The sequence below is a fragment of the Pongo abelii genome, chromosome 5, assembly GCF_028885655.2.
Source record: "Pongo abelii isolate AG06213 chromosome 5, NHGRI_mPonAbe1-v2.0_pri, whole genome shotgun sequence".
In the NCBI taxonomy this organism is placed as follows: Eukaryota; Metazoa; Chordata; class Mammalia; order Primates; family Hominidae; genus Pongo; species Pongo abelii.
In genome coordinates this window covers 18,404,910-18,428,107 of record NC_071990.2, presented here as the reverse complement: position 1 = coordinate 18,428,107, position 23,198 = coordinate 18,404,910, and the positions used below count along the sequence as shown (strand labels likewise).

Here is a 23,198-nt window from a genome sequence, read left to right as displayed (position 1 = left end):
ATTTTTGATTCACAGTAGGGACCTCTGAGCTCAAAGTACACTTTTTGCTCTTTCAACTGGGTAACTACTAACCTAGAATTGCTAGAGATTATTGTACAACATTGTGACTACACTCAATATATTACATTCTTGAAAAATGCTAAGAAAATAGATGTAAAATGTTTTCATCACAAAAACAATGACTGTATAAGATAGATAATGCATGTTAATTTTAGTTATATCCACAATGTATATATATACTTCAAAACACGTTGTAGACAGTAAATACATACGATTTTATCTGTCAATTTTTAAAAATTCATTCAATAGATGAACACATAAGATAATCTCTTTGTTTTTAGTAAATATACATGCAATACAAATGAATAGAGCTAAAAATATTAAGGGTAAAGCAAACTTCAACTGATCTTTAGATAAAGGGATTTTAATTCTTTACTTTTGTATATTTCCTAGATTTATCTCTTGTCTACGTATTATTGATTTTTGTGAAATAAAAATGTTAAAGCCTTTATAATTTTTAAAGAAAAAAATTGCTAGAGATAAAGCCTTTGAGATAATTACGTTTGTGAGAACCAGATGACACTGAGCCAATTCTAAGCCTTGCTTAGAATTGAGAGTTACTGACAGCTGCCCATTTTTAAAAATTGCACTTAAACCTATAGGTTAGAACTATGAATAAGCAATCAATCTACAGATAGTTTTGATCTGAAAGATTTCCACAGTTTATCCAAATAATACAAATGTAAATGAGATTCTCACATGTAATAAAGCAGTTGAATTTTACAAAAGCAGAAAAACCCAGAATGGAAGTAGTCTTTAGTTTTCACTGAACCCAGCTAGGGTTATCATAGGAGAAAGTGTGGTTCTACTCACTATAGAAACCATATAACACAAGACTTCTTTCTTCCCTATAAAATAGAGATGTTCAAGATTGAATAGACACAGTAAACAAGACACTTAACACAGTGCCTGACATGAAGCAGGTTCTACACAAGAATTAGTGAAATTTCCCCCAATCCTCAACCTTAATGTGTGACTTTAAACTCTTTGAAAGGGGACACACAAATCTGTATTCTTTATCATAATGCTTTTCAAACAATGGGGATTGAGGTATCAGTTTAATAGGTTGTGACCAGCATAAAAATGAAATAGATTAGAAAAGAAAATAGGGTGCATCTCACATTAGTTTCATGAAACTTTTGCTGGTTCTATCTCGGGTGTGTGTGTGTGTGTGTGTGTGTGTGTGTGAGCGCGTGCGTGCATACACGTGCTGGCTTTCAAAGTAAAATGCATTGATTATTCTGGGTCACAGTTCTATACTTTGAAAAACAATGACTTACACAAAGTTGGTGCTCTATAAATATCTGCTGGATGATTTATGAATGGATGCAACCTGGGAGATATTTTGTAAACTTCACGTTCAATATTGCTAGGTTCACTATACTTTCATATAACATAAAGCTCCTCCTTTTGCTTCAAATTTGCATTACCCCTTTTCTCTTCTCACTCTCAGCTGCTGACCCTCCTTCTTGTTGCACCTAGGAAACAAGCAATTAGAAGAGAACCCATGCACACCAACCTATTAGCCAGCCTGCATCCATGTCCGTAACCTCTCCACCTTCTTTCCTGATAGAGAAGATGACCTAAACCTACCCCCAAGTAAACCCAATCTCTCCATCTGGCACTGAAATCCGTTCTCCTCACACTCTTGAGGATTTGGCTTCTGCAGTTACCTTCCCCCTCCCTCTCCTGTATCATCCCTTTCTGCTGGATCATAAGTTCCTTTCAAGAAAACAAAACAAAACAAAACAAAAAACACTCCTTGCAAGAGTTAATATATTCACTGCACCCATTTTTCTTCTCATAGTACCCTGAACCCTCTCCAAGCTGGCACTTCTCTGTCATTCCACTAAAACCCACTTGTCAAGATCACCAAAGACCTCTGTTATCAACTCTCAGACCATATCTCTCCTCATCTGTCAGTAGCTTCGGACCCAGTGGACACTCTCTCCTCCTTAAACACTGTCTTCACCCAGCTTCTGCATTCATATTTCTGGCCATCCTTTGTCAGTTTCCTTTGCCAGATCCACCTCTTCTTCCCCACCTCTAAAACCTATAGTGTCCCAGGGCTCAGTCCTGAAACTGCTTCTTTATCTATGTTTAATTCTTAGATGAGCTCATTCAATGTCACAGCTTTAAACCTGACCTCTATGTTGATGATTCCAAAGTTTATACTATTGATCCTGACTCATATAATCCAGATGTATCTCTACCAGGAAATCCTGACAGTTCCACCTTCAAAATAGACTCCAAATCTGGGGATTTTCAATGCTTCTGCTTTTAACATATAATCTACTGTACTGTCTTGGACTGGATCACTACCACAGCCTCCTAATAAATCTCCCTGCTGCCATGTCATTCCATTACCATCCACTCTTCTGCAGCAGCGACAGTAATCTTTAAAATGGAAATCATTTCATGACATTCCCCTGATCCAAACCCTCCAATGGCTTCTCATCACACTAAGACTTCATCTTCATAATCTATGGGATCAGGCCCTTGACTACCACTTCCAAATGACCTCCTATGACTCTCCCCTCTGCTCACTTAGCTCCATCACAAGGGCCTCCTTGCTGTTTCTCAAACAGAAACCAGGCTTGTTCCTGCCTCAGGGGCTTTGTAGGTACCTTTACCTCTGCCTGAAATGATGCTCTTCCCATAAATATCCACATGGCTTGCTCACATCAAATCAAATCCTTTTTCAGATATAACCTCATCAAAGAGGTCTTCCACAAAAATCCTATCCAAAATAGCCTCCTCCATCTATCTCTTTCCCCTTACCCTTATTTATATAAAAGGATATACGCCCACCATCTAATATTACTTATTTATTATCTAACCTCCCACATACACACATGCACATACACAGGATCCTTTAGGGCAGAGATTTTGTCCTGATGATCACAGTATTCCCCGTCAGCTAGGAAAGGATTTCTCAGCAGCAGCACTATTGACATTTGGATTGGATAATTTACCGTCATGGAGATGTCCTGACATATGTGTTGAGCCAACAAACACACAACACACACACACACACCCTAAAATAGAACCAATAAAACTTTTATGAATGATGCATTAGATGTTTAGCAGCATCCCTGGCCTCTACCCACTAGCTGCCAATAGCTTCCTACCCAGATCATGACAATCAAAAATGTCTTTGGACATCACCAAATGTCCCTGGAAGATCCATTCACCCTTCTCTGACAATCACTGACCTAGCAAGATGCCTAGAATGTTGCATTTGTGTAAATAAATGGAGTGACATAACAGAAATATAAGACATAGCATCAGTACATCAATTTCCCATAGTAAAAAAGAGAATAGTAGCATATACAGCCAAGTTCTATATTGTTCAGCCCTACATTCAGGTATTTCCAGAGAACAGCAATAACAACCCAGAGAGATATTTGCAATAGGGCACTTCTGTAAAAGTGCTTCCCCCAGAGAAACAGGGAATTTCTATGTCTATCCAGACATAGAAATCTGGCCAGATTCCACTGAAAAGATAACTGAGCACAGCATGGCACCTACACTTCACAATGCCCTTCAGCTCAGCTCCTGAAGAGCAGATACAAGGAAAAGCCAATGGAAGGTAAAAGAGCTGGGTTTTTTAAGGAAATGTATTATAATTCCAGTATCCCATTAAGAGAATAGTTTTGTCTTATATACCTCATGTAACAGAGTATGCACATGGCCTAGAGGCCAGGTTTAGTAGAAATAGAAAAAATGCAGAAGAGTCATCAGACATCAGCAGCCCTGGCATCTAACAGGACTACACAGAACCCAAACTGAAAGGAACAAACTGGTAGACACCAGCTGGAAGTCAGATTGCTATCACATGAAGAGCTGTTCTTCTCCTCATTTTCTCCTCACACTAATGACCTATAAGGAATTTGAGACAAAGTGGAGTGCCCACAGGAGTCACAGGATATTTTTTTCAACACCTTTTATTATTTTTATTGTAAATTCAATTCTACCTCCTGGCTTTTGGCCTAGGAAACACAGTTATAATACAGATATACAAAATGCACTATTATCCACAAGTTTAAGGTCCGGTTGCCCTCCTTTCAAATTTCTGTTCCAATGTTGGAAGAAAGTGAACTGATGCCTAGTCAACTAATTACTTCTGCATCAGCAGTGATGAAAACATCATGTAGCTTTGAGATAGGAAAAAGTTCAGAAATCTAGTAAAAGAGAAACCAGGGACCTGTAAGTCAGCCCCTAAATAATAGTGCCTTCAAAATTTTATATTACTATACATGATTTAGAAGTGGTTAACTGACATATTTACATCAGAGATAGACAAATTCAAAGGCTTAAACTGCAATTTACTTACAAAAAGTAGAATTGATTACTGAAGCAAAGCCCCACAGCTATGTGATCTTGAGACTCTGCATGTTCACGTAAATTATGCAAGGCAAGAAATGCTATTTAAAACTATTTTCTGCTTCTGTATTCTGACTATTACTGGGAAACAGGAACATTCTGGGAAATTAAAACTGCCATGAGACCTAAAGACCACATCTGACCTTAATGATTGCTTTCAGTTTACAAAATCTCAATCTAAAACCCTTGGTTTTCCCACCTGGCACCATCAGCATTACATATGCTGAGTTCGCTTTTGATTCTGTTGTATATTCTCTGTCCTAGCAGGAGTGGTTTTTCTGCCATTCTCCACCACTGTACCAAAAAAGACATCACACGAACTTTTATTATTGTGGGAAACACCATGCACTTGAGTTAATTCTCAGCTGTAATAAATAAAACTGTTTCAGTAGACTAATGAGAGATGGGATGTGTTAAAAAAAAATCAAACTGAGCAGACAATAAAGTACTTAAGCATCACACAGTCTACAAAGAGGGGGAAAAAACACTAAAAGAAACTACAGAACTACATAGGGAGCTCTGATGGAATAAAACCTTTATGATCAGATACAAAAGCTGGGGTGGAAGCATTTCACCAAGGACAAATAAAAGAGCAGGTGAAACTAGAGTAATATCATAAATGTGAAGACATGAAATGAAACGAGGCTTGAGGAGAATGCTGAGAACAAAAGGGCTTTCAAAGAAAGATGGAACCACAGCTTGAAGAAGCATTGGAACGGCACCTGACATAGGATAGACATGCAACACATAAATAAGCACATACTTAATACAAGAGTGAAGTCAGTAATATTAACAGACAACAACAGAAAGACAACTTCCTATTTCACTTTTTTTTAAATGAAGGAGAACAATATGACACAACCCATCTGTAACAGTTCTTAAACTGCTATATGATAATATAAATAAATATTCAAGAACAGATACATCAACCTAGCAAGGAACGGAAGCAACTTGCAGTTACAGAAAGTCAAACAGGGTCACAAAAAAAGGAAAAGTGCTTAAGAACCCGAGATGGATCATCTTAACCCAATTTTCAAAAAAAAAAAAACTATTTTGAAAAAGTAGACTCTGGAAACAAGAGGCAAGAAAAATTATTGCATTAATCATCAGGCATGTACTTTGAGAACCACTGGAAAGCAAAGCAGTGATCATTAATCCATGCCAAACTTAGAATTCCCTTTTCCTTGTTAATATTGGAAACCTGATGCAGAAAGAGAAAGCCAGAAACATAGTGGCAGCCAGAGGAAAAGTCACAGATGGGTGGAAAGTGGGTAGAATAACCAACCAATATCAGATAGTATTTCTTTGCTTCGTGTAAGCAGGATGATTTTTGTGCAATCCTATTCAAAATATTTTCCGTCAGACTTAAAGACATAAAGGACAAGCTAAGCAAATATGTAACACAAAGCAGAGGACAATTCACACACTGAATTGTCAACAAGCTGAAGACTAAAAGAACTTGGCAGGCACTAAGAATTGGAAAAAACTAAGGATGATTTTTTATAACTAAGAAATAGTGCTGCATCTACTCTGATTCTACGTTTTTCCAGAGCAGCAGCAATCTCTACAATTCTGTCTCACAGTCCAGCCAATGAGATTTTCTTTCAGTTGGTTAGTCATTTAACTCATTTACAGTATTAGTGGGTATTTAATGTACCCCAAAGTCCCCTTATAAACGGTTTCACATAAAATATATATTCACAACATAGTCTCAAAGTCACCTAGCTGATGAAGGTCTTGAGTTTGAGGTAGATAAGAAGTCTATTTTACATAATTTAGATAAAGTTTAGACAGAATTAGATGAAGTGTATCCCAATCATGTAAATTCCATTATGTAGCACTTTATTAGCTTAAATTTACTCTTATTTGAAATGTACATTTTCCAATAATAATTATAATGGATGGTAATGAAGAATTACACGATTACAAATTACCTTCCAAAATCACCTAAGAGGCCGGGCACGGTAGCTCACACCTGTAATCTCAGCACTTTGGGAGACCGAGGTGGGTGGATCACTTGAAGTTAGGACTTCGAGACCAGCCTGACCAACATGGTGAAACCCCATCTCTACTAAAATATGAAATTAGCCAAGTGAAGTGGCAGGCACCTGTAATCCCATCTACTCGGGAGGCTGAGGCAGGAGAATCGCTTGAACCCAGGAGGCAGAGGTTGCAGTGAGCAGAGTTCATGCCACTGCAATCCAGCCTGGGCAACAGAATGAGACTCCATCTCAAAAAAAATAAATAAATAAACAAAACAAAAACAAAATCACCTAAGAGGAAATTGTCTCTGGGCCTGTTATGTTTTTCATAAAATGAGGAGGTTAAATCAAAAGGTCACTAAATTTAATACACTGCAATACTTTATGACAGTAAGATGTCTATTAAATTTATATTTAAATTATAGGGTTTTACAATTTGGCAGTTCCTCAAAAGCTAAATGTAAAATTACCATATGATCCCGTAATCCCAATTCTAGTTACTTTACCCAAAAGTATTGAAAGCAGAAACTCAGATTATACCCCAGTGTTCACAGCAGCATTACTTACAGTAGCCAAAAGGTGGAAACAACTGAAATGTCCATTAACAGATGAATAAACAAAATGACATTAAAAACATACAATAGATTATTCAGCTTTAAAAAATGAAATTCTTATACATGCTACTACAGGAATGGAACTTTGAAAAACATATATTAAGTAAAATAAGACAAACACAAAAGGACAGATATTGTATGATTCCACTCATGAAATATCTAGGCTAGGCAAGTAAGAGAAAGTGGATTAGAGGTTACTAGGGGTTTCAGGGAGGAGGAATAAGGACTTATTGGTTAATGGCTACAGAATTTGGGATCATGAAAGAGCTTTAGAAGCAGTGGTGATGGCTGCACAACTGTATGAATGTAATTAACGTCACTGAATTGCACATCTAAAAATGGTTTAAATGGCAACTTTTATGTTAAGTATATGCTTAATAACAAAAAGAAAAGTATAGAATTTTAACATTTGTATAGACAAGGAAGGTTAGCCACAGTCTATGTGGTCCTAGGCAAGTCTCAATCTGTCCTGTTTTCAGTTTCTTCATCTATAAAATAAGAATAACAACATGAATTATTAATGCATGGGATCCACAGTGGGGCAACTGCCCAGAACTTGTGAGAAAAAAATAAATTCCATGTATGAATAAAACTATTTGATCAATTTGTAACAGAGCAAAGTAGAAATATGCATCACCACCTAAAAAAGACAGACTGGCTCAGAGGCCTGCCCAACTTAATTGTAGCCAGACTGAATATATTATCACGTCTAATGAAAGAATAAGCCAGTCACAAGTAGGTTTGAATACTACTTGAAAACTCAAAAAGCCAACCACTATCTGGGGAAAGAGCGGAAATCTTGGCCAATGATTTTCCACATCTACCTTGTCCCACATAAAGATGAATGTTGCCAATTAACTTCAAGTGTTCTAATCCCACTGACAACAAGACAATCAATAATATGTATTTCGGTATGATGATATTTCCTGAAGAACGGTATGATTACCTCATTGGGAAAAAAGTGTATAGGAGAAGAACATTGAGAATAATTTAATTTAAAGGTGCTACTTTTAAGTTATTTTTATTGCCAACTGCTAAAATGTTGAACACTGAGACACAGGAAGCACTCACAGGAAGTGCTTTACAAGTATTAATTCACATAATCCTCATCACAACCCTGTGGTACAGAGATGCTTGTTATCCCCGTTTCACAGATAAGGAAGTTGAGATGCAGAAATATTAAGGACCTTGCCATGGTCACACAGCTTACCAGTGGTGGAGCCTGCAACTGCACTCAGGCTCTTAGCTACCATTTCAAAATAAACCAAAACTTTAGATTCATCAGTGAGAAACAACCCACAGAAAGATGTAATTCCTGGTAATATTAGAACATTCTAATTACAAAAAGACATTTGAGCTAACAGATATGTTACCTAAAATGTAAACAATTAGGAATAAGGCCTGTTGCTGACATATGGGGCAGTGAAGTTAGCCAGGGAAGTAACAGGCAGTCATGGGAGAGAAGAAGTGCTGATGGAGGCATGAGAATACTATAAATAGACTGAGCCCCAGTGACTGAGTAGGACTGATGTGGTTGATAGGTCACATCTCACCATTTAAGCAGCAGCCTGAAAATCCAACCTAACTCTTTAGGCTTTCTCCAGGTAAAAGTCCTCAAATCATGGTACTTGCTACCAGCTAGGCATCCGCAGGATGAATACTGGGAATGTCCATGTTCTAATTATAATTGATTTTTATAGTGGAGGATATTGGGATAAAGTGAGAAAATGGCAGGGCAGATGGTTGATGCTCTTATCTTTAGCTATCACATCTGGTGTTCTAATGCTCAATTTAATCAGCCCATGTGGATGGATTAGAAAGGGTCAATATTAACTACCTCCATCATTAACTTATCACAGGACAGAAGCATCAGATTATGTCATCATCCATTAAACCAAAAATCCTTCTGACTCCCTGGTTCTGATTCCATGTTCAACATTATAAACTATTTCCTACTTCACATCTGGATATACAGCAAAAACGTACCCACCATTTGGAATTCAAATAACCTAGTCCAAGATTTTTTTTTTTTTTTGGTAAATTTAGCTTAATATATCAGCCTTATGAGTTAAGTAATCCACCCATGAGATGAATCTGGTTTTGGCTGCTAGATTTAAAAAACAAACAAACAAACAAACAAACAAAAAACCCACAAAAACAAAGTCAGTGTTCTTCTCCTATAACACCAAGCCAGATCTAGATTTAAGGTTGCTATTAACAACCTATGTATCCCCAACAAGCATTCCTACTCTACCCCTCTTCATGCTCTGTATGTTTTTTCCTTTTTTCCTGTAAGAATTATTTTTCAGGGTAGTTGTAAAAATTAAATGAGATAAAGATAATTGTACTGACCAAATTTATTGGCACATGGCAAATAAATATTCATTTTCCCCCCACCCACACCTCTAGACTTTATGAATCCATATTTAAAAGTCAGCAATCAGAAAACTTTATGTTCATGCTAGATTCAAGTTTAATATACTCAATGAGACTGTACCAGTCCAATAAGTTCTGGGAGAAACAATTTTTTTCCTACTTCTGAGATACTAAGAAATAGTCCATTTACCTCAAAAATAGATTAGGGTATGACAAGAGGGAAAGGTCTCCTAAAAAAGACCTGTCAAAAGCCAAATGAAGTAAAAATATAATTCTTATAGCTAAATAGAAAAGCTATATAAGTTACCCCAAGCCCAAAGTCAGAAAGAAAATCAGTCCAATACATTGTAAATTGCACAAGAATGATACATATCCACACTCTGTTATTACCATGATTACAAAAGTAGTATCAAAAAAACAGGTGTTGAGTATTCTGAGGAGCAGTAAAAACGTTTGGGCTGGTAATGTTTCGAAGTGATCTTCAAGAATCGAAAATTAGTGGTAAAACCCATTTTGAGGGTCACTTTTTTTTTGTTATTGTGATTATAAAGCCATCTAAATTTTGCAAAACCTTTCTTACATGAGCCATATTAAAAATACAAAACAAACAACATAAGGAAAGTTCTGTTTCCTGCTAGTCTGCATTTTTTTCTGGTGGTAGCTGAGAGGCTTGAAATTTTATGTTGCAATTACAGTATTCTCCTTTTAGAGTACCCTTGAGGCTTTGTTGACAGCCCACAGCTGCCTTTATCTTCCATGCGGGTTAGTGTAAAAATGACACATGTAAAACCACATTCATCATCACGAAAAAAAGAAGAGTTCATACCTCTTTCAAATTTTAACCTCTGATAAAGCTGAAACTGGTCCACAGGTACCAAACAGGCAATCTGAAACCAGAGACATAAAAGGTTGAGACTTCAGTCATCATAGGGCCCTGAGTTACCAGCCTTTTGATTTCTCTTTCTGGCTTTGCTTATTATACTTTCTCTGCACCAATTGTTTGCAAACCTCTTTTTCTCCACACTGTGCATGTAGTAAAACACATGCAACAATTTTCAAGTCATCCCCACTCCACCACCATAGCTGAGAATCACTGCTCAAGGGAGCAGTTACAAAACTCATTGATCACCTTCTATCCTTCAGTCGGTGGCTACAAGACCAGACAACAAAATTTTATTACAGGGACTTCTAAAATTATTCATATTCATATATTAAAGATGCTTCCTTTCTCTATATCTTCAATTAAGAATTTTTTGAAATTATAGTTCTAGCTTTGGAATCCTGAAAAACTAAAGTCAGGTAGACAGCATCTCAGGAATTATGCAAATGTCATTTGTCACCTAGGAAAGAGTACCTTTTAAACAACATAAAAATCATTTCTTCTGACAGAAGTCACTTCCTGGAGCCCTCGGTTATGGGACATTGACATCCCAGACCCTGGTAGAAAAGAAATGCCTAAAATATTTCTTGCAACTAGACTCCTATTTCCATTTCAGATGGCAACATAAACCAAAGGTTTACTAGTAAACAACAACGATTCATACATAACTGAATCACATTTGAAATCAGTCATTTTTAAAGGCAGACGCAGGAAAAGCTAACTGCTCTTAAACCAGCATTCTAAACATTTTAATTCCATTGATGTCAAATGTAAACATATTGACATAACTTAAAGATTTATATATGAGAAAATCAAAGGATTTGATATTAGCCTTTCAGACATCCAGTAAGTTGATACAGGACAGAGTTTTAGCCCTGACAATTCCAACTCTAAACTATCACCTATTTTTGGCACAAAATACACCTACACTGACGTTCTTGCAACTAAGGAAAGGACATCTACTTTGAGAAAACTGGAGTAAGAAAATGATGCAGCTAAAATTGTATTTAACAAATATTATACCTTTTATAATGCATTCAAAATCTAATCCTTTCCCTTATAAATAATCTCAAGTTGTTTATTTCGCAAATGAATCTAAGTTAGCTAAAATGTATAAAGGACCACAAAACAAGTTTGGTCTTCCTCATTCCAAATAAAGTGTGGTAAAACATAACTTTATTATAAAAACATTTTTATCCAAATTTTCTTTCTCCAGTTGGGGAGAAAATGTTGCATTTTCATCTGGTACCTTAAAGCTCCTTAGCAATCTTTACAAAAAAATTATGCCCAATATCGTGTTATATGTATTTTACCATAGTTCTTTGAACAGTGTGGTTGGACTTTTATTACACTGAAAGTCAGCTGTATTCATCTGTTATAATGCTATCCAGACATCTTTCCTGAAAGACAAAGGTGTCTCAAATAAAATTCAGAATTGGAGACAGAAGGTACAAGCAAATGAAGTGATAGGAGGCATTTAGGAACCAGAGTTCAGTTCCTGACTTTGTCGCTAATTCATCATGGGTGGAAGACAAACAAATGCTACGTCAACTTCTGGACCAACACGACTTGGGGGGTGATACCATCTGGGCCCAAGATACCTCAATAATATTCTATGAATCTTTTTTTTAACTACCCACCCTCTTTGATTCTAGAAGACAGTCTTGTACCCCACTCACCCTCATCTAAAATAGTTTGTGGACTGATGACCTCCTTTTAAATCCTTCAAAGTCAACCCCTAAAAATTCTGATTTTTTTTCAATGATAAGCAATTTATATAAAAGTCAAATACAGTTTATGGAAGACAAGGCAAACAGAAGATGTTTTAGATACAGATGAAATGTTAATGTGAAAAATGACAGAAATTAATGCAGTAAAAAGTAAACAGCTGTAGAGATGGATGTTTAATTTTAAATTAGAAAAATAAATTTCACTGGAGTACATACTACTGCCAACAGGGAAGTCATAGATTTCTAATTTTTTTTGTCTTTTATGCTACTTTGGATTTCTCATTTAAGTCAAAGGTTTGTATGGAACTAAGACTTACTAAGGTAAATCAATTTTCTAATTGAAAGTTGTGATTACAAGAAGTTAATTACTTTGCTTCTCATTCTATTTGGTCCTTTTGGAATGAAGACACCCATAGAATGCACCATTCTCTTCCCCAGTTCCCCTCATTTAGACTTGCATCTTTTGTATTATTATTTTTTTTTAAGAGATGAGGTCTCACTTTGTCAACCCAGGCTGGAGTGCAGTAGTACAATCATAGCTCATGGTAGCCTTAAACTCCCGGGCTCAAGCAATCCTCCCTCCTCAGCCTCTCAAGTAGCTGAGACTACAAGCATGGACAATCATAATTGGCTAATTTCTTAATTTTCTGTAGAGATGGGGTCTCGCTATGTTGCCCAGGCTGGTCTCAAACCCCCAGCTTCCAGTGATCTTCCTGTCTTGGCTTCCCAAAGTGCTGGGATTACAGACATGAGCCAGCTGCACCCAGTCACATTTTTTCTAAATATTTGTTGACAGCTAACCATGAGTAAGGCTTTGGTCTGGAAGCCTGGCATACAATGAGAGAGGACATACAGAAGCTACACTCAAGGGGCTGAAATTACTTAGAAAGCAATAAACATAAGATTTACAAAAGATCTACCCCTTGATCTTGTCTGTTGGATTTTGCAGATTAGAACTAATTTTCTGAAATATTTCTATTATACTTTTGACTTTAGATGAGAGCTGTACAAAAAACAAACAACAACAAATGATACAAAAGGTTAAATTCCTGGATCCACTGTCATTTGGAGCTAAGTCACTATTGCTCAAGACCTCCATTTTTACAACTGTAAAACTGAAATATTAATACTTGTGTTAGGATGATTATTAGAAGACTAAATCAGGCTGCAGGTAAAAGGGCTACAACCAATTTCTTGAGGATATTCACAAATACTGTAAAATTGACTGCTACACCTGACAATCCTAGAGAATAAAAGAGATTATGAAGAGGTATCTTGTATAGAGAGTTACCAAATGCCATTCCCCCAACTTCCCCTAGTAACACTTTCTAAATTTAGTTCCTAAATGCCATTCCAACTTCCCCTAATGATAATCATAGTATTGAAATAATGAAATTTATATTTCGATACCATAGAATTTAAGCATCTTCGGGCCTTATTCAAATCTCACTAATTGTTCCACTAAGGTCTTTTTTTCAGTCTAAGATCCAATCCAGGTTACCAACTTGTACCTAGTTGTGGTATCTCCTTGAACTTCCAATCTGGGACAGTTCTTCAATTTATCTTTGCCTTTCGTGACTTTGATGAGTCTGAAGAGTCCAGGCCAGTTATTTGTACAATGTTCCCCTAATTTGGATTTGTCTGATGCTTTCTCATGATTAGACTGAGGTTATGAATTTTTGGCAAGAATATCACAGACGTGTCCTTGGGGCCATCAGGAGCTACATGAGGACAACATGTCTCATTATTGATGATGTTAACTTGTTTTTTTTTTTTTTTCAGTGTGTGATTTGAGGTGGTTTATTTATTATTATTAAGTTTTAGGGTACATGTGCACAACGTGCAGGTTTGTCACATATGTATACATGTGCCATGTTGGTGTGCTGCACCCATTAACTCGTCATTTAGCATTAGGTATATCTCCTAATGCTATCCCTCCCCGCTCCCCCCACCCCACAACAGTCCCCAGTGTGTGATGTTCCCCTTCCTGTGTCCATGTGTTCTCACTGTTCAATTCCCACCTATGAGTGAGAACATGTGGTGTTTGATTTTTTGTCCTTGCGATAGTTTGCTGAGAATGATGGTTTCCAGCTTCATCCATGTCCCTACAAAGGACATGAACTCATCATTTTTTATGGCTGCATGGTATGTTAACTTTTTAATGTGGTTAAGGTGGTATCTGCCAGCTTCTCTATCATTTGGAATTAACAATTATCTTGTAGGGAGATATTCTGAAACTATGCAAAATCCTGTTTCTAATCAAACTTTGCCCACTAATTTTTGTATCCACTGACAATTCTTGCCAAAAATAATTACTGTAATATTTGCTTAGTGATTTTTCTATTTCTATCATTCATTTTATACTTGGCGATTAAAATTCCACTGTAAGAAAAAGCTGTCCTTTCTCCATTTATTCATTTTTTAAATTTCAGTCAGCATAGACTGCAGACATTTATTTTATTCAGTGGCTTCTAATTCATTACTAACCAAATCCATATTCGAGCAGTAAAAGCAAAGCTCTCTAGGTATATTCTCAGCTATCAAGAGACCACTACCCTCAGATCAACTACTTAACGGTCTTTAATTTAATTTTTGCTACTTCTTCTTTGAAAGCTGTGCTAATTTATTTATTGTTTAACAGAAATTTCTCTCTCCTATCCAAGCACAAAAGAGAACTTTTGCTCCTCATGATCATTCTAGAAACTCTTTCCAAAGGGGGGAGAAAAAAACCCAAACTTTAATTCAAAGATAAAATAGTTTCATGTTAATAGAATAAGGGCAATAATATCAGAATAACGACAACAAAAGCTACTAATTGTCCACAATCACTATTTTGTTTCATTTCTGATAAAAATGAACTTTATGATCCTTATTAAATACTCAGTTCTGGCCAGGCAAGGTGGCTCACGCCTGTAATCCCAGCACTTTGGGAGGCCGAGGCAGGTGGATCATGAGGTCAGGAGATAGAGACCATCCTGGCTAACAAGGTGAAACCCCATCTCTACTAAAAATACAAAAAATTAGCTGGGTGTGGTAGCAGGCGCCTGTAGTCCCAGCTACTCGGGAGGCTGAGGCAGCAGAATGGCATGAACCTGGGAGGCGGAGCTTGCAGTGAGCCGAGATCGCACCACTGCACTCCAGCCTGGGCGACAGAGCAAGACTCTGTCTTAAAAAAAAAAACCAAAAAAAAAAAACTCAGTTCCTACTACTCAGCTGAATGTCTTTGTTTTTCCATTTCATCCCTAGCAGAGCATATCCAGCGAAGCCAGACCACACCTACACACGGGAGTGCTGTAGCAGTTACACATAACTGTGATTTAATCTCTCTAACGTCCACAACCAAGAAGAAATGAAAAGTGAGGCACACCTGTTAATCAGTATTAACCACGATCATAATATTTAAACAAGCATCACCATCTACAATAACACTGACCTTACCCCCTTCTCAGAAAAAAAAAAAAGCAAAAAAGGGAGGCAGAAAGTGAAGCCTGCTCACAAGTATTTATGCCAAAAGTGGTGTGTGTTCCCATAAGAAATGTTAATAAATACAATGTATATTGCTTTTTAGTTAAGAAAGAGAGACTCAATTAAAAAAATGAAACAGAAATTGGGGATAGGCTTTAGAGAAATGCTACCTACCCATCAGAGTGCGGAAAGCCCAGACAGAAGGAAAAAGCGCCCAGACTTTACTTAGGTTTGGTCTTTCAAATCATGCTTCTGCTACAGTTGCTTTAAAAACTAAACAGGCTGAACAAATAATAAAACATATCAGAACATCTGGAGATGGAATTGACCACTAGTAAGTAGATCATTACAACCTGTCAAGGTTTGGACAATTTGGGGGATGCTATGACTTGCAAAATGCAGGGCAGGGGAAATAACACTCACCTGGCGGATCAATGTCTAATCACATTAACATAGGAACTAAAAATGTTTTCACAATCCAGAGAACGAGAGCTGCTCTTCCTAACAGAGGAGAAAAACAGCACATTCACCCATTCACCTGAGTGAAACTAACAAGCTGAAGTCTCTCACCTGAGTACTAGATAAAAAATCCTGATTGGAAACCGTATGTGGGCATCACTGTCTGAGAGGCAGAAGGCAAGAAATGGAATTCCAGGGCCACTGATCTTCGCAGTCCACTGTAGACAGCAGCTTTCACTGTTCTTTGTTTCACATGTGCTACAGAAGTCTCTGTACATTATCTAACCAAGATCATCTTTGCATATATCATCCCCTGTCTTTTCTCCCTCCACTCAGTCATAAGTAAAAAGGGACACATCCATACACTCGTGTGACACATTCAACCCATTGTGGCTTAGTTTTCTATGTGCCATTAGTTAAAGAATTATCTTAGAAACCTTATTACCCACTTACACAGTTTTAAGTACATTTTAAAACAAAGTTTTAACTACTTTCTAAAATGTAATTCAGCCAGGAAACTCAAAAATATCTATTAACTCTGGCTTGGTGGATTCCTCTATCCCCACCATCTCAAAGGTTTACTTTTCTCCAGCCAACACGTATTGCAGCCAAAGGTTATTACAGACACACTCATCCCTTCCCATTCTGATCCTTACACCACAGTAACAGGAATATGGCCTCTTGCCTGGGCATTCTCACCTTTCCTTTGCCCTAGCTTCCCACCATGATAATGGGAAGGAAGAATGTTAAGAGATGGCAAGTGGAGGCAGAGGATTTGGGAAGAACACCTGGATTCCCTGTCACTGTAGCCAACTTTCCCAAAGCCACCCAAATAAATATGCAATCTGAGTAAAAACTATATTTATTTTGCAAACATAGCTTCAAATTCCCCAGTACTCGATCCCTCCTCCACCATATCTCCACCCCAGGTCTCCAGAATGCCCTGCCCTAAATCCCTTCTTACAGAAATTCTGAAGCCTCCATTTAGCTGCACCCACCCTTTCTCTGGTGCACACTGGGGCACTAGCAGTAAAAGGCAGGCTGGTCATTTCAGTGCTCCAGGGCTTAGAAAGAAGATTAGTGAGTGAGAAGCTCTTCCCTGCCCTCCACTGACACCTAGCAATTGGAAGAAGTTTAAACTCTCAGGCCATGTAATGGCAGGTACTATTCAAATAGGAATATGCACTCACCACTCAAAAGTCGCACAGGCCAGACAAATGGTTCAGGCTTTCCCAGGAAGTGATGGATGCTACTTCAATAACACTACATGGGAACTGCTTAAATTAGACATCACCTTTTTTAACAGGGTACTAACTTCAAGCAAGGGCTTCGCCTGAAGTAATGCTATTGGAATAAACAATCTGTGTCCTGCCTCTCATAATTTCATGTTGGACACGATTACAAGATCAAGTACATTGGAAAAGCTCTGCAGAGCAAAAGCTAAAAGTACCAGATGATGCAACAGAGGAAAGTTTTACTTTTCCCTGGCTCCTAGTGTGTTCACCTCTAGCCACAAGTCCTCCTGAGTCACTCTCACCAGCTTCCATGACACTGAAAGGGAAGCTGCCATTTTCTACCATTTCCTATACAAGGGAACAGGAGAGTCATCCCTCAGTATCTGAAGGGCACTGGTTCCAGGACCTCCCACAGATACCAAAATCTTCAGATGCTTAAGTCTCTGATATAAAATGGGGTAGTATTAGAATATAACTTATGCACATCCTCTCTCCTGTATAGTTCAAATCATTTTTAGATTACTTATAATACCTAATACAATGCGAATGCTAGGTAAATCATTATACTATATTGTTTAGGGAATAATGACAAGGAAAAGTCTGTACATGTTCAGTAAAAATATTTTTTCTGAGTATTTTCCATGTGCAGTTGAATCCCCAAATGCAGAACCCATGGACACTGAGGTTCAATTGTACTTGAACTGGGCATTAAGTGCGTCACTAAGGAGGCTACTCTTCCTAGATAAAAGTTAGGAGGCATAATCACAGCTGAGCCGATTTGGAAAAATCAAGAGGGCAGGTACATGGAGCACAGCCAATTCTGTAAGCTATACCTGCACAAGGAAGCACTCAGAAGAAAGAGCTTACATTCCTGCCATCCTTTGAAGATGAAGAGATGTTAGACTCAAATGCATTTGGTAAGACAAAGAAGAATGAAGAATCACGTGTTGTAATATAAATAGCAGCAAGACAAAAGGAACCAGGCTTAATCAGAATTATTTTTAACAAGCAAAGTATATTTATGTGTTACCTGTGTAATTAAGCATTTTTTAAAAGGCAGAAGGAAGTAGTAGTCATTGAGATAGAACCCAGTCAAGCATATGTGAATTAACCCCATTGTGGTATACTGAATAATACATAGATTATAAGCCACATGTTGTAACTGTATGCAATAAAATCTTGATCTAAAGCAAGTTAGAAATGAAGGTGGTACAGTCCAATTCATGCGTGTGGTATTTACTTTCAAAGGAGAAGGCCTATGTAAACTGATGCAGCTACCCATATCTCCAATATAATCTTCTATTCCATTCTCAACTCAAAATGATTATCAATCACCACTACTACACATTTTTATCACTGAAAAAGACAGTAGCAAGTTGATAGAGAACATTCAATTCTTTTTTTTTTTTTTTTTTTTTTTTTGAGATGAAGTCTCGCTCTGTCGCCCAGGCTGGAGTGCAGTAGTGCAATCTCGGCTCTCTGCAACCTCCACCTCCTGGGTTAGGCTGTGTAAGCCCCGCTGGGATTACAGGCGCCCACCACTATGCCTGGCTAATTTTTTTGTCTTTTTAGTAGAAATGGGGTTTCACCACGTTAGCCCGGATGGTCTCGATCTCCTGACCTCATGATCCGCCCACCTCGGCCTCCCAAAGTGCTGGGATTACAGGTGTGAGCCACCGCACCTGGCCTCCTTTTGTAATTTTTAAGACTCATTATGGGTTTGTCTGGTTTTAATGCCTAAAAGTAAAATGCTTTTATAGTAAAACTGGATAAAGAGAACCAGAAGGACAGAGAAGGTATAAAGTGGGGAAAGGATAAGGAGAACAAAGGAGGGGGGAAATACAAAGACAAAATGTCTATTCAAAGAAAATGAAGCCAGATGTGGTGGTTCACACCTATAATCCCAGAACTTTGGGAGGCTGAGGCAATAGGATTGCTTGAGCCCAGCCTGGAAAACATAAAGAGACCCCGTCTCTTAAAAAAAAAAAAAAAAAAATTAAAAATTAGCCAGGCATGGTGGTGCACATCTGTAGTCCCAGCTACTTGGGAGGCTGAGGTGGGAGGATCGCTTGAGCCTGGGAAGTTGAGCTGCGATTGCACCACTGTACTCCAGCGTGGGCAACAGAGGAAAACCAGGTCTTAAAAGAGAGAGAGAGAGAGAAAGCAAGAAGCAAGAAAAAAAGAAAATAAGAAGACTACTTAAGCTCTGCTCTAGAGAACTGCAAGACAGACGCCACAGCCCATCCTGATCCACTTATCTGGGCACACTGGCCCCTTACATTAGATACTCAAAATGTCAGTGCCTAGTGGCTACCATTTACTGAAAATTCTAAAACACTATGCATTTGAACTTTCTGCACTGATGGAAATATTTTATTCTGTACTGTCCAGTCTGGTAACCATTAGCCACATGTGACTGCTGAACACGCAGCAATTACTGACTAGCATGATTGAACTACATTTTTAATTTCATTTAAATCAATCTAGGTTTAAGTAGCCACATGTGGCTAGTGGCTACTGGATGAGTCAGCACAGGTCTAGAATACAGGAATCTGATAAATGTCATGGACTTTTTTTGAAATTTCACCAAGCTATTCACTTCATTTATGTTTAATAGATTTTACATGCATGAATTCACTAAGATTTCATAGCAGACACAGCTCCTGTAGCCTGCCCCATTTCTTGCATTTCACTTTTATAATTATCTGACTCGTTCTAAGTTGACTGTCTCTCTGCTGGACCAGAAGCTCCACAAGAAGAGCACTAGTGGGCCTTTCTTATTCTCCTCTCCAGCCCAGCCTGGAATGGGGCCAGGCACACACTGTGGTCTTTATTAAGACTTGCTGACCCATCAGACACCTGAGAAGCAAGTCAAAAAGGAAGCGTCTTTCCTGGAAGGATCATGCATAGAAAGATACACCCAAATACCCAAGTGTCATTTTAAAAACAATTTTGAAGTGACACAGATCAACAATATTCTTAGTAACTAGTCCAATTTCTCTCCACTATAGCTCCTTTTACCCTACAAAAGTCAATAATATATCTCTCCACAGGGTTTACATACTCGATATTACCTTTTCACCAAAAAAGTTATTCCATGATTTTCTTAAATCACTTCTAAACAGATATTCCTTTTATACTTCCCTAAAAAACGTGTATATCTCACTTGTACCACTCAGCCACTAATCAATAAATTGAACACAGGATGCCCAGACACAAATTGTTAAAAACTGTCTATACTAACTTTCTGACTGCTTCACTTACAAAGCAAAGGATATATATGTAAAAGCATATATATTCATAAACAACACATGTACAGTATATATATCTATACACACACACCTACATGTATGTCTGCACACACACACAAATTGAGCTTCCAATTATTAAGTCCTTTATCATACATTCTATCTACCTACCTAGTTCTATGCCCCCACTCCCATTTATTTTTAAGAGATGAAATCTCACTCTATTGCCCAGGCTGGAGTGCAGTGATGTGATCAAGGCTCACTGGAGCCTTGACCTTCAGGGCTCAAGCAATCCTCTCACCTCAGCCTCCAGAGTAGCTGGGACTATAGGCATGCACCACTATGCCTGGCTAATTTTCTAATTTTTATTTTTGTAGATATGAGGGTCTTGCTATATTGCCCAGGCTGGTCTCAAACTCCTGAACTCAAGCAATCCTTCTGCCTTGGCCTCCCAAAGTGCCAGGATTACAGGTGTGAGCCACAGCACCTGGCCAACCTAATTCTACTCAAAGCCACGTAATTATGGCAGTCAGAAAGTAATGGATTAGAATCCTATCTCTTCTACTTTCTAGATATGCAGTTTTGGGTAAGTTACTTGAACCTTCTGGGCCTCAGTTTCCCTATCTGAAAGCAACACCCAATTTCATGAGGTCTGTTGAGAGGATTAGATAGTATACTGGCAATGAAAACCACTGGAGGGTGGTGGTGGTGCCTGGTGCAAAGCAGGTGTTCTGTGTTTGCTAAATGAACAACTGATTTCATCTGTTTCTTGGGATGTCGTTCAGAGGCTTACAAACACCCTAAGAATAAACAAGAGTTCATTATATTCTAATTTAAAGTGAGCAGAGTCTGAAGATTTAAAGGCAAGCCAATAACCGGTGATTGAACAAACAAGGAGCTAAATCAGTGTCTTAAGAAAATGAGAGCACTAACTCAAAAATGAAAAAAAAGAAAAAGACATTTCAGATGCCTGCTACAGATCAATTGAAAGGTCTCTGCTCTTTGGAAATGGTTCAACTCAGGTTATCATTGTGGAATTACAATAGTTCATATTTTCCATAACTGCAGCTAATCCATGGTCTATTTATCTTTAGGGTATTACAATTTACAAGACCATTCACTATTCAGCCTCTGTATGAGTCCATTCTCACACTGCTATGAAGAAATACCCAAGACTGGGTATTTAATTGACTCACAGGTCTGCAGACCTGGGAAGGTCTCAGAAAACTTACAATCATGGTAGAAGGGAGAAGCAAACACGTCTTTCTTCACATGGCCGCAGCAAGGAGCAGTGCTGAGCAAAGGGCAGGGAAGCCCCTTATAAAACCATCAGTTCTCACGAGAACTATGACGAGAACAGCATGGGGGAACCGCCCCAGGATTCAATTATCTCCACCTGGTCCCACCCTTGACACGTGGGGATTATTACAATTCAAGGTGAGATTTGGGTGGGGGCACAGAGCCAAACCATACCAGCCTCCTAACTTCACATTTGGTAAATTTTATTTCTGGTACTTTTGCCTATTCTATAGCTTCTTCAACACTCAAGATGGTACATGTAAATAGAACTGAGATAAATGACAGCTTTAACAGTTTGTATAAAAAATTCAAAGGTATGGTGCAATAAAGTGCTCCTTTAAAAAGTTAACCTCTGTATTTTCTTGCTAGACTCCCTGGTAGGGAAATACGTAAGGACTCAAGATCCTAATAAATAACGTAAATAGGAAAGAGGGGAAGATGATGGCAGCCATTCATACCTCAGCTTCCTGCAGGGTCCCGTGGTTTAGGCACACCATGTCAGGGCAAGTGATGGGAGACCCACAACCTTCTCGGATTGCCAGCTGCATGTATTGTTTCAGGCACTGGAAGTTAAGAAAAAAAAGACAATTACCCATTCCATTACAGTAGCAGAAAGGTTACATAACAGAACCACCACTGCGTCTTCTTCCTTAGCTGGCTGTCCTGAGGCTCTTGTACTCAAGAAACGTAAGTTACCACAAGTGTGAATACTAAGAGCCATCATTTTGGAAAGAATGCAGAGACAGGCAATTAATTATGTATGACTTCATCTTAAGAGTTTATTCAAGTCAGATTTCCCTATGCTCACACATTTCAGCCACCATAGATTAGGAAAAGAAAAAACACTATTTTCTAACACTAAAGGCCCCCTCCTTTAAAAAAAAAAATATATGAGTTCCTAATTCCATTTTTGCCTAGTGGTCCTCTCCATCAAAGTTTGCCCAAAACTGGAACAGAACGCTGTGACCCTTGCACTGAGCTAGCCACACAATCAAAGTAAGCTTAAGGCAGTGGCATTTCTAGGAGCACACTTAAAAGCAAACACACCTGGAAAAGATAATGTCAAATTTGGGAAAGTCAGGTGACTTCCTGCTGACTGGGGACAGCAAAGATAACTTGCTTCCCAAAGACAATGAGACACATTGTCCCAAAGACATTATCCCGAAGACAATGAGACCTTCTCAAAAATATGGGCCTTGGTGGATGCCATGTTAAGGCGGTTGGAGTAGGAAAAAAGGCACTGGTCCCCTGGGGAAAGAAGAAATTGAATAGAAAAAAAGAAACCCAGAGAAGAAATTGAATAGAAAAAAGAAACCCAGAGAAGAAATTGAATAGAAAAAAAGAAACCCAGAGAAGACATTGAATAGAAAAAAGAAACCCAGAGAAGACATTGAATAGAAAAAAGAAACTCAGAGAAGAAATTGAATACAAAAAAGAAACCCAGAGAAGAAATTGAATAGAGAA

At 38.1% G+C, this 23,198-nt stretch overlaps 1 protein-coding gene across 2 annotated transcripts in view; it reads right to left on the bottom strand.

Moving 5' to 3' along the window:
- RNF144B (ring finger protein 144B) overlaps window positions 1-23,198 on the bottom strand; it is a 192,241-nt gene that overhangs the window by 19,404 nt on the left and 149,639 nt on the right. For both annotated transcript variants that reach the window (XM_054557263.2, XM_002816467.5), the window contains exons 3-4: window positions 22,193-22,297; window positions 10,245-10,305 (exon numbers count right to left, since the gene is read on the bottom strand). In XM_054557263.2, the coding sequence (XP_054413238.1) occupies window positions 10,245-10,305; window positions 22,193-22,297 (166 nt within the window). The remainder of the gene's footprint in view (window positions 1-10,244; window positions 10,306-22,192; window positions 22,298-23,198) is intronic.